Below are 12,264 nucleotides of genomic sequence, written 5' to 3'. Positions count from 1 at the left end.
AATAATGTAAAACTCTTATGTGCTTTTTGCTCCTGGGGCCTTTGTTGCGCGGATAAACACTATACACCATACATGAACGAGACTCTCATACTAAGCTGAAATGAAACGAGTGCTCATAATTCTGGTAAAAAAAACACTAATAAACAGACTCATACTGCACTTTTGCTCTCAGTTATGGCACGTGGTGTTTTGCAGCGGGCGTGGCTCAGCCCCTGCTCTTACACACACACAGGAGCTCAGTTGAGTGGAAGAGAAAAGCAGAGTGGAAAGTTTAAGACGACTGCATTCTGTGTGTCTCTGCATGAAAGCTTCCCGAGTAAAAACACCTGTGTGACAGATGACGGTAAACAAAAGATCGGATCCTCCGTAGAACTCAATATAGCCGATCTCGATCAGATAAAAGATGCCTTGATCAGTCCCGATCCTGATTTTTGATATCGGATCGGGACATGACTATATACTATCATAAGTGTTGTCTCTTCCTGGTTTTAAAGGCTATATTACAGTAGAGTGATGTAATTTTCTGAAATTACCAGGCTGTTCTAGCTGTTATATTATTTGACTTTACTCATGTAATCATTATATCAACATGACTGATTGATATTTGTAAAAAATTTCATTGTGTTACTATTTTGTGAAAGTACCAACAGTCAGCTGATTAAAAATATTGTGCTATTTGATTTTCTACACATTGCCCCGCTGTAGTGTGGTCCTACCTTTTTTCATAAAACTATTTCATCATATATAGTCTCTCTTCTAATCTGACTTGACTACAGATCTGGTGTGTTGTCTTTTGTGTGCATGTGTAACATTTTAGCTGAGGAAACACATTCTGAGGGAAGAGTCAGTGCAAACTTCCTCTTTGTGCTGGCAGCTTGGATCTTCATCTTCCAAGTTTTGAGGCCCTGTAAGCTGCGTGATTCTCAAGCTTTACTGGGCTTTAGGATTTAACTAGGGTGGAAATGGTTATCATGCAGCTCCTCGTCAGCTCGTAGGGCCCGTGGGTGGGGGAGTCGGTGAACAAACTGGCGAGAGTTTAACAGCCCCAGCCTCCTCTGTGTACGTAGTAATGAACTCTTACCTTGGCTTGGAAGGCTGCACTGCTGCCATCCTTGCTGTGTTTTTGTAACCCTCACTAAAAAAGCCTTGCTCTTAATTGTGTCCCAGGGGGCCCGGAGCTCTCAGTATTCACAGCCTTTCCTGTCCCTCGTACTGATCCTCCCCCTCTTCCAACCTTAGCCCCATCATCCCAATTCGACAGGTCTCTACTCTTTAATCGCTCGACTTCAAAGCGCCGTTGTGCTGCCCCTCAGGCCCCTGGCTCCTCAGAGACAGGGGGCTAGCCTTTGGGGCCTGGGAAGTAGGGTGAAAGTGTGCTGGTGTACGAGGCGGCTTGTTAAGTTCGACAGGCATGGGTTAAAGAAAACAACAACAAGTAGTTCTGCTGCTGTTCTTCATCACCGTGTCACTAGAGTGAAGTTGATGTTGTGTAATTATAGACGCAGGTTGCAGATGTTTTAAAGGGTCTGAGTTAGACACCTCTCACCGGTCTTTGATGAGGCCATCTTTGTCCAGGCGAAAGATACGGGCTGCTGTCTGAGGAGCCTGCTACAAAGAGAAGAGGCCTGGCTAATGTTTGCCGCGGACTTACCAAAGAGGTGGACACAGTGTCAGCTTTCATCAGCAGCAAAATAGCACCCTCCAAACACGTTACCAGGGGCTGCGCTCTTATCAGGTTTCCATTAAGCACAAAACAATTAACACAGAGAAAACAGATGACTGCGTAATGAGTTCAGTCTGCATCTCTAGCTGGAATAATTGTGTACCGCAAATGAGTGAATACATTCATGCCCGGTGTGTAACCCGAGCGCACCTACTGTAGCGTGGAGAACAAAGAAAACAGTGGGTTAGCTGTGGCCAGAGAAGAGAGAGTGAGTGATTAATTGAGCGATGCCCTCTGATCATAGTGGGGATTGTTTCTCCATCGTGGTGGTTTATCTTTATCTCTGGTGGTTGACTCACACTGTTAGATCAATAAATCCAGATGGGGTGAGATGATAATTCTGCCTCAGCATTGCCCTCATTAAAGCAGCCATTCGGGAGATATATGGCTGCTGGCAATTACCCTCTTTCTCATTTCTATAATATTATCCGGTGATGTATATGGAATTGGACTTGCTTGGCGATCACCAGGGAGAGCTGACATCCAGAGCTGTGGATTTTCCCTTTTATTAAGTGTGTTTATAAAGGTTTGATTCCAAGCATAAAAGGCCCCAGAGGTCATCGTCTGTAAATGTGCCGTTGCCTCTCCGGCTCAGAGGTTTGCTTTTATCAACACTGGTGAGAAATTGAGGGCAAATAGAGCTGTGAGGTGTAGATGGAAGAATAGTCACTTCCTCCCTAGGTTTCCTGCCCATTTCCTGTCCCCAGAGGAAGTGTTGCTGGTCAAGCTCCCTGCTGTTTTCTGACCTCTGACATTTCAGTCAAGGTTGGCCACCTGATTGGCAGGATGAGGAGACTTATGGAGGCGAGGAGAAAACATAAAAGAGAAGTCCCTAGCCAATTGTGAAAATGTAGTAAAGGTCAGGGCGTGCTTGAAACAAACAAGTTCCTGCAGTGTGTCATCAGATCATGTTTGAAGGTCAGTGTTAAAAGGATACATTATTGGTTTTCAACCAGCTGTGTATCATGACAATGTGGGTAGTATGTGTAAATGAAATGTGGTAAACTTCCCTCCATCTTACCAGTGCTCAGATCTCCCTGCTCATCTCTCATCTCAAACCCAGTGGATTTTTGTTGGCTCTAGGGCTGTTGCTTCAACTACAAATTGCACTTCCGCTCATCATCATGGATGCAAAGAGTACAGAAGCAGATCGACAAAGAGACTCATCCCTCTCTCTCTGTCTCTCTCAAACTCAGATCAAACTGTAAAACTAAGAAGTGCTGACATATATAAACCAAGGTTCTGTTACTGTATCGCCTATATCTCGCCTTAAATGTTTTCAGACACATAAATAAGTGCTTTGTTTAACACTGTCTAAACAATGAGACATTTTAGACAAGAAGCAGGTGCTATACTGTTTCCTGTATTATAAAAACAGGCTGAAAATACTGAAATCAAATGTTTTTAGAAACATATTTTAACTTACTGTTGAGCTTACAAATTGCTTGTTAGTAGCCAACTATCATATTGTTTCCTGTGATAAAATGGCCAAGCCTGCATTACTGTGTGGCGCTGCGCATCATGTTAGTTGTATGTTTTCTCCCTCTTGAGCGAAAGCAAATGCCGCAGCCATTTTCTCTGTTTTCTCTGGTCACATTATAGCACCAATTTTAAAAGCATTTGTGTCTTTCTTCTACACAGACAGCCCAGTTTTATGAAAAGAACATCTTTCCAACAGTGAATTACTTCTTTTATGTCTGTTATGAATGTCTACACTCAAAGTTATGGTGAAAAGCCTGCGGTCACAGGGGCGAAACACAAAGAATCATACAAACGGAGGTAATAGTGAGTTCACACTTTCAGACAGTCTCTCCTCATATTGTCGCACTTGCATGTACACACAAAAAGTACACAGAACAGACAGAAGTAGATGTGTTAAAAGTGAAAACAAGAACTTTAGAGAGAAGTTGAAATCCTTCCCACACTGAATACATTCAGACCCAACCTCAGAAGACCTGAGGATAATTAGACCTAAAATCCAAAGTGCGGTCAAGCTGAACAGATCCTAATATAGAGAGAACACCAGCACAGCAGCAGCATGAAGCCCTATTTTCATCTCCTGCACCAGCAGTGAAACATTCTGCAGCCAACTGGGCGAGAGTAGATAATACTTTACAAACTTTTTAATGTCTGTCAATCAAATTCCAAAAGTCATTTAATAGCATGCATTTTCATAGGCTACAGATTTCCAGAAATCACACTGTGAATATGATGCACCATGTGATCAGAGCTAATACTGAATATGCTGGGATCCATTTAGATTCGAGACCTGTGGCAGGAAAGTGAGACCCGACCTGAGCTGATTAGACCAGTGGTTCCTAACTGACTCACCAGTTGGGAACCACTGAGTTAGAGTATAAATTGGGTCTAGTCCAACTTGAGTCCACGGCCCCCAGTACAATATTGGATACTTTTTGACGATACTTTTTTATTTGAAGCATAGCCACTCCTTCACTCCTCTTATTTCTTTATGGCCACTTCAGCTTCCTCTGTTATCTCTCTTGTGAATTGGCCTGTGGGGTTTAACTACAATACAAACTGTATGTAGATTAAGCACATAATTTGTAATGTGCTAGTGTCTTACACACTGAATAGATGTTGGTGATGCAATAATATTGTCAGAGCCTGAAATAGCAGAGGCTAATCAATTAGTGGCTGCCTTGATGTTTAAATTGCCCGCAGTGCTCGTGAGCTTAAATGTCAATGACTAGTTGGCGAGAGAGATATCCTTAAAAGGGAAGCTATTGAGTGGATGTAGATGAAACCTTTTCTCTAGTGTTGAGTCGTTCGCCGCTTTGTTGGACCCTCAGCGGCCTGGCCTTTCTGTCTCCCTCGAGGGTTCGTCCCATTGTTGTGCTTTCTCAGCCGTCTGCGCTGATCTCTCTTCTCACCCCCATAACCGATTCAATGAGGCTCTGCGATCCTATTGGTGCTCCACTTTCCAGTGAAAAGGGTTTCCATGGAAACCAAAAAATAATGCAGACCCTCACCACTGTTGCTCTCCAACAGCTAATAGCTCTCTAAACAGGGGTTCAGGAGAGACACCTCTGCAACAGGCTTCAGGGTAAAATTTGACCACTCTGCTGCTCAGCACCAGATTACAGACGATTATGTACCTATCTGCTGCTGTTGTGATGGACTGAAACAAAATGGAAAGGGATTACGGTGTTGTATTGCCTAGGGATATGTTTGCTAAGCCATATGGTGAATATTTTGTAAATGACTCTTTCAAATAGACTCCATACGCTGGCTCCCTGTGCATGTGTAACCACCGTGGAGATGCTATTGATTCCCTGAGCTTGTGCTTTGTAGTGTCTGAATTCAATGGTCTTTGATAAGGGAGTGTATCATTCCGGTGCATCTTCCCCACTTCTCGGATTTGTCCATTTTCCTCACTCAGGCTTTGATTGCCTTTCCTAGATGCAATCAGAAGCCCCTGTATTGTGTACGGGGGAGGGTGTGTTGCTGCCACTGTCAGTTGGGTTCTACGTCCTGGTGAATCTGATGTCTGCTGGCAATATGGTGTGTCGGCGGGATGATGTGGCTGGCTCTATCAGCCAGAATGCTCCTGGGACATTCTCCATCCCCAGCCCCCTGTCAGACTGAGAATACCCTGCGTGTATTTCACCATCTAATGTGGCAAGAGCTGCATGCTGTTCATTCCTCCGTAGGCAGCTCTCGCCATATTTGATGCTGTAGTTGTCTGTGCCAGTGCTTTGAATACAGCTCCAAAGTATTGTCAGTCAAAACCATGCTCCTGACTATTTTTGCACATTGGTGCTGGAATACCAGCAGTTTAATTGGCTCTCATTGCTATATCGTTATTTTCAGCTGGGAGACACTTGTGGCAAAGCAGTTTAGAACCAGGAGAAAAAGTTTAAAGCATTTATGCTCATTAGACACGGTTGGTAGGAGACGTATCGTGCATTGACAGTTTAAGCCAGCAAGTAAGAAAGCAAGGTATTCTCCTCGCAGTGAATAATGCATGAGTTCAGATGCTCATCAAGGTCACGTCAGAAGCTGTATGAGGAGTCTGTGGTGAGTTGAGTCTTCTAATAAAGGGTAATTAACAAAGTGAGAAGATACACACATTCGAACACCTCAAGGCAGATATTAAATTTTTACCTGGCAAGAAAGGAGGCCTGGACTGCGACCATTAAAGGCACTACCTTTATTTTATTCTTTCCTTGTTAATTTTGCCTTCCAGCTGAGAAGTGAAACATTCACACATAAAACACTGATGCAGTCTTAAATTAGCTCGCTGCTGGGAGCGAGCGCTTCATACATAATAAATGCAAACTCTGTCATTTTAAGTGTCCTAGAATTTTATTTTCTGTGGGGGTTTTTTTCTAACTCAGTCTTATTCTGCACAAATGAATTACGCATACCAAGACAAATGTGCCACTTTTCTGTCTCCTGGCTGGTGCCTCACTGTTTATTCATCTCATTAGCTCAGTCGTGACCTCTGCTTCTTCCTTTGTGCTTCTGTCCAACAGCCCATGAAAACAGGAGAGGAGAGAGAACCGAGAGAAGTCGTCAGCTTCACCTGAACAAAGAAGAGGCACAAGCAGATACACATGGTATGGCAATATTTTATCTATAAACGAAGCGCACATGGTCTTAAAGAAAACTCTCAGCTGTTGTTCTGCCCAGCATCCGTAATGTGGGGGTGTTGCCGTGAATGATTTCTACTGAATCCAGCAGTGATTCCACTCTCAGCAGATGCATGTTAAATCAGCGAGAGAAACAGCAGAAAGACCTTGTTGACAGACTCTTTTCAGTAAGATGCTGACAGCACAGGCGCAAAGCCATTGTTGCCGTCAACAGGAGGCACGGCGCTGGCGAGAGCGAAGCTGGTCCTGTGAAGAGGCAGACAAGTGCTTTTGTCCTTTACCCACCACAGCAGGCCAGCACTGGTCTTTGTTAGGCTCTGATTTGCATTGGCATTTGTAATATTAGTATTCAAGGCACGGCTGAGAGGCAGACATGTATAGATTGAGAGGTTAAAGGGGAGTTTAGACCCAGACACATCAGATGTAATCAGTCATAGCACATAACCATAAAAGCAGCAAAGCAGACAAACAAATGTGTGTTACATGTGCAAGGGACGTGAAACATTCTAACCAGATTCTTGAGACATTATTAGTTTTATAAGAACTGATTTAAAGGTTAATGCTGGTTTATTACAATTTGGGTCTTGCTTTCTGAGTTTTTGACATAATTTAATAAGATTGTAGCGACTAATGAGCTGCTGAGACCTGGGAACACTGCAACATTGTTTGAAAAAAAGAGATCAGACAGGGTAAGAAACACGAGTTGTCAAATGACCAAACCCATTTGAATCAATCAAAGGTTGTTTGGAAGAGAAAAGAAAGGCCTAATTTCCAAGACTACCCAAGATTACCCAAATCATAAGGTATAAGCATCCAAAACAGTTTACACTCCGACTTCTTGGTACATTTACTTAGTATAGTACAGTTTTTTCCTGTGTAGTGAAGGATTGTAACAACATTTTGGATGCTCACTTTCAAGTTTACCCCCAAATAAAGTGGTTCATATCATTTATCTATACTACAAATTAAGAACAGTGTTATCATAATCAGTGTAGATTATTTAAGGGACAATTCACACCAGAATCAAGAACATATATTTTACCTCTTACATGTGGTGCTATTTATCAATCAAGATTGTTTTAGTGTGAGTTGCAGAGTGTTGGAGATACTGTCGAGATTTCTGCCTTCCTTTAAAATATAATGAAACTAGATGGCGCTTGGCTTGTGGTGCTCAAAGCATAAAAAAATATGTTTCAAAAACTCAACAGCAATGTCTCTTTCCAGAAATCATAACCCAGCTACTGAAGATAATCCACAGACCGTGTTGTGAGCAGTTTCATGTAGGAACTATTTTCCTTCTACCAAACTACACCCACCAACTGTATCACTGTGCAGAAGGAAGAGTGCATCTACTCATGGACAAGGGGTTTGTGCTTGTGAGAGTGCGAGATGTTAACAATGATAACGTCCTCCATGGCTAAGCTGTAACATTAGCTAGCTCAGTGATGCTAGGTGACCCAGCACTAGATGCACGCCTCCCTCTGTGTGGTGATACAGTTGGAGGATGTAGTTCAAAAGAGACAAAATAGTTCCTAGATGAAACTGTTCACAACAAGGTCTGTGGATTATCTTGAGTAACCGGGTCATGATTTCTGGAAAAAGACATTACTGTTGAGTTTTTAAATGAATTATTTTGGTGCTTTGAGCACCACAAGCTAAGTGCCATCAAGTTCCATTATATTGGAGAGAAGGCAGACATCTCTCCGGCTGATATCTCCAACACTCTGCAACTCACACCAAAACAGTCCAGACTGATAAATAGCACTACAGGTGAGAGGAAAAATGTGTATTTTTGATTTTGGGATCAACAGCCCCTTTAAAAATTAAAGTTCTTTCTCGACCTTGGAAACTGTAGTTGATCAGACAGTCTCACCACATGGTCTATCTACAGTACTTGCTCCTGAGCTTTTGATCAAGCAGTCTCACTCGACAGAGTAAGTTTGCCCAGAACTTTTTCCATCTTGGTTTAAAAGTTAGGATTAAATTTCACTCTTTATTTTAGAGACAGCGGTTGACAAAACAACCTCATCAGACGGAAATGGAAGTTTCAACATCCACAGTTTCGGTGGGGCAAACTCCATCTGTGAGACTGTGTGATACAATTAGAAGCTCCGGGACAACTAATCAATGAACCCTGTGGTGAGACTATTTTGTTAAATATAAATGAAAAGAAGACCCAAATTATAATAAACCAAAGTGATCCTTTTAAGTTCTGTGATGAATGCTTCAAGAAAGCTTGATCTCAACCGATGCTCTATAATCACACAGTCACAGAGTTACATTAATAACCACATGCAGTACAAGGTGCCTCCGCTGCAGAAAATCACAAGCAAGATCAAAGAGTCATGAATTTTCTGCTACGCTCTTCATGCAAAGGCATTAACACACTTTTAGGTTTATTTCTATGAAGTTGTTATTTTTGCAACTGGGCCTCCGATATAAGTGGATATCTCTTTCATCTGAGGCACAAACATTCACAAGCTTTATCCTTGAGGCTTTTGTTTTTAATCTTTGCATTGCGTTTGAAACGTCAGCCTGTAACACAAATTAGGTTACACTGTTCCTTTTGCTGTTTCTCTCTTTCTTTCGTTGAACTTTAGCTGAGCGTATGAAGGTTTAGATGTGTGTGTGCTACACAAAGTCATCAGTGAGTGATGAAACAGCTTCAAGGTCCTCTTCAGAGGGGAACTCTCTGTATTCAAACTAACATATGGCCTTGCAACAGGGTGTGAGTGATCGCTCATTAGACAAATGGCCGGCCAAGCTGTCCCCTCTGTCGTAAAGTGCAGGGCTCCGCGTCCCTTTGTTTTCTAACAGGAACTAGTGCTAAGTGGAGATGCCAAATACTGCTCTGCAGACAAAGGCCACTCTCACCACATATCCGGGTTGCCGTGGAGACTGGTGTTCTTATTGGAGGGCTGGAGAGATCACAACCGGTGCTAAAAACAACCTCAGTGGATATTACAAAAATTGTGTATCTGAGCCACAAGACAGTCAAAACTAAGATTGTTTTATCGTAGAGAGCATATTTCTGCTCACTGTCAGGATATGGTGACGCTCGAGCACTTGTGTGTGTGTGTGTGTGAGTCGGTGTGTATTTTGTGCTTCTGCGCATGTTTACCCTCCTAAGTTTCCTTTTGTGTTTGGTCCCCTGAGGCTGAAAGCGTTGTCTCTGCTTAAATCTCCCATTGTTTACTTCTGCCGAGGCCATCTGTGATGTAAACTCTCTTTACATGGAGATTTGGCAGAAACAACAGCCTTGAATTGAACGATATATGGTAGAAAACAAGGTCCACAGAGAACATTACCAACATTTTAATAGTCTCTTGCCTGAGGGTCAAACACTGGTCACATTAGAGTTGGTGGAATTATTGATTGGATTTTCAAACTTTTGGTCGAACTGACATTGATTTTTGCTCCTCATGACCTCATCATAATGAAAAGAATTTGGCTAAGATTGTGGGAACTTGCAGAAAAGAAGGCAAAAATACAAGGACTGCAGGAAAATAATTCATTCTGTTGTCGTCACAGTCATTATTGAGCATTTCGTTTTGAATTGAGTTATTACTCATTTTTGTGGAAAGCCCCAGTGGCATTGTGTCATCCTCCAAACCTCCCCGTGGGAAAAGCCCGAGCTGAGCCCTACCAGGCGGTTAGGTGCAGAAGTGTTTATGTGTTCATTGTGTGCTGCTACCACATACCCTCACTGCCAGACAACCAGCAGACTAAGAGCTGGAACTCCAGGGGATCAATGCATCATTGACCATGTGCCTGGGCCTGGTATTGATCCAGCCCCGCGCAGCCAGTTTGTATCTTCACTCAGCCAGATAGAGGTGCCGACACAATTAAGTGAGAATCCCTGCTTTGAGAGAGCGAGGATCACACACACACTAGTGTTCAATAGAAGCCAAAATCTACTCATCTCAATCACATGTCCTCTGCTGGAGTTAACCGAGAAGCTATCAATACCCTTCCCCCTTCCAATCTTTCTTATCTAAGGAGCTGGAGAATCGATTTCACTGTAGGAGCATGAGCAACTGTTAGTACTGAACGAACAGCTGGATGCGTGCCCAGTTGGGATGTCAAGAATGTGGCCTGCAGTGCTGTTGACAACACATGGTCAGTGAGTTTCTGACTGCGCATTTGTTCGTTTTGGAAGTCTTCTCTAGTTAATCAGGCTTTTGTTCAGGAGTGTGTCAGCTGCCTGGTCAGAGGACTTCTGCCCTCCGGGGTTCACACAATCTCATCTGCAAACTGAATAGGTCAGGAGAGCGCCACTCACAGGCTCAGATAAGAATTGCTTGAGATTCACTGCACGTATTGCAACAATGGACTGAGATGATAAATGGCTTTGCAAGGCAGAGCAAATTCATCAGTGGCTGCCTACTTTTTTTTTGTGGTAAACTTTCAATGCCCATAATGTGTAGAAGCCGTTAATGTTCACAATCCTATATATATACTGTGAAAACTCATTAAGCTAAGCTTGCCTGAGGGTAGATCATTTGTATGTCTCCACCTCAGCATCGAACCAACATGAAGACCTTTGCTACAAGCCTGGCAGTTTCTCCAACTTCCCAACCCCGGCTGAGTTTCTACGCTGTGCTCCCTGTGTGAGCTACTCCCACACACACTGTGTGCTGTGTTGCCTTTGAGCTACTTTCGTACACTTTCTCTCTGCGCTTGTTCACTGTTGTCTGCAAGCTGCATGCCCTCTAAAGCAGCATACAGTGCTAGAGCTGCTTAGCATTCAGTACACTTCAAAGCTCCTCAGTGTGACAGCACAGCCCAGGGCTCATTCTCTCCTAATTGGAGGTTCATTAAGGGACATGGCGCGCCTCAGGGGAGCCCTGCTCACTGCCAGAGGAGCCTGTCTTTATTCGGATTTTGGGGTGTTTACTTGCTGCGGCTGATTTAGGAAGTCATGGAGAAATATGAAAATGGGTTTTTAATTGAGATAAAGGCTGATGTGGCATGTGTGTGGTCCCTTAGTGTCATTGTCGGAGGGTATTAGCGCACTCCGGAGAGAGCTTTAGTGCGGCACGGAAAAACACACCTGCTCCAGCTGCACCAGGGAGCCGGAGGACGAAATGTGCCATCCCCAGGGTTCAACTACAGGTGATCATTTAGAGGGTCAATGACATTTAAAAGGGTCAAGCTCCAACCCTTCTATTCTCAACAGGGTTCCAGTATTAATGGTTATTTGTAATGCTGGCTCACGCTCAACATGAAGTGAACTGGTTAGCGGGAGGGTGGAGGGTGGCGACAGTTTGGCGAGGAGCAGACACACTGTCCTTGTCATGGTGATCCATTTGTCCGGGGTGGTGGCCAGTGAAGCAGGGGAATATGGACTCACTTCATTAATCGTGCCGAAAGTGTCAACTTCAAGGAGAACCACCCAAGGGTGTACTATTTATATATGCTCCAAATGCAGGTCTATGTCTTCCTTATCTTTTAACCACAGTGGGTTGACATGACCATCATGATCGTGTAGACACAGGCCAAACATACCTCCGGATTATTGAGTTAAGTGTGAAAACAGGCCTGTAGAAATGTGTCAGAGTTCCTCATCTTCATACTGAGAAGAATGTAGGTCAGATGGGTTTGCCCTCATTACAGTGCTCTGGCTTCTGTCGGTCCTGTGAAGTTGATTTAGGATCACTTCTCATTAATCCCCTATCAAACTCAACCATGCTGGGGCTCCACTGCCCAGGCTGGCTGTGGGTCGGCCTTTGCCAGGAGTAAACAATGGGATCTTAGTGCCGTTTGGCATTTCATGATGTCAGTAATAGGAGATGCTGCAGACGTAGATGGAGTTGGCATTTACTGGATACCTCAGGGCAGAGACTGCCACTTAGATTGTCAGATTGAGGACATACATGCATACAGTATTTCCAGCTAACAATGTCTGCAAATATAGCAGTGCAGGAT

At 43.5% G+C, this 12,264-nt stretch overlaps 1 protein-coding gene across 1 annotated transcript in view; it reads left to right on the top strand.

The window, feature by feature from the left end:
- tspan18b (tetraspanin 18b) overlaps nt 1-12,264 on the top strand; it is a 41,342-nt gene that overhangs the window by 17,831 nt on the left and 11,247 nt on the right. Inside the window, exon 2 of the mRNA XM_050073182.1 lies at nt 6,220-6,303. Within this exon, the coding sequence (XP_049929139.1) occupies nt 6,301-6,303 (3 nt within the window). The 5' untranslated portion in view covers nt 6,220-6,300. The remainder of the gene's footprint in view (nt 1-6,219; nt 6,304-12,264) is intronic.

This window comes from Epinephelus moara, chromosome 20 (assembly GCF_006386435.1).
Source record: "Epinephelus moara isolate mb chromosome 20, YSFRI_EMoa_1.0, whole genome shotgun sequence".
In the NCBI taxonomy this organism is placed as follows: domain Eukaryota; kingdom Metazoa; phylum Chordata; class Actinopteri; order Perciformes; family Serranidae; genus Epinephelus; species Epinephelus moara.
This window is presented reverse-complemented; position numbering and strand designations above follow the sequence as displayed.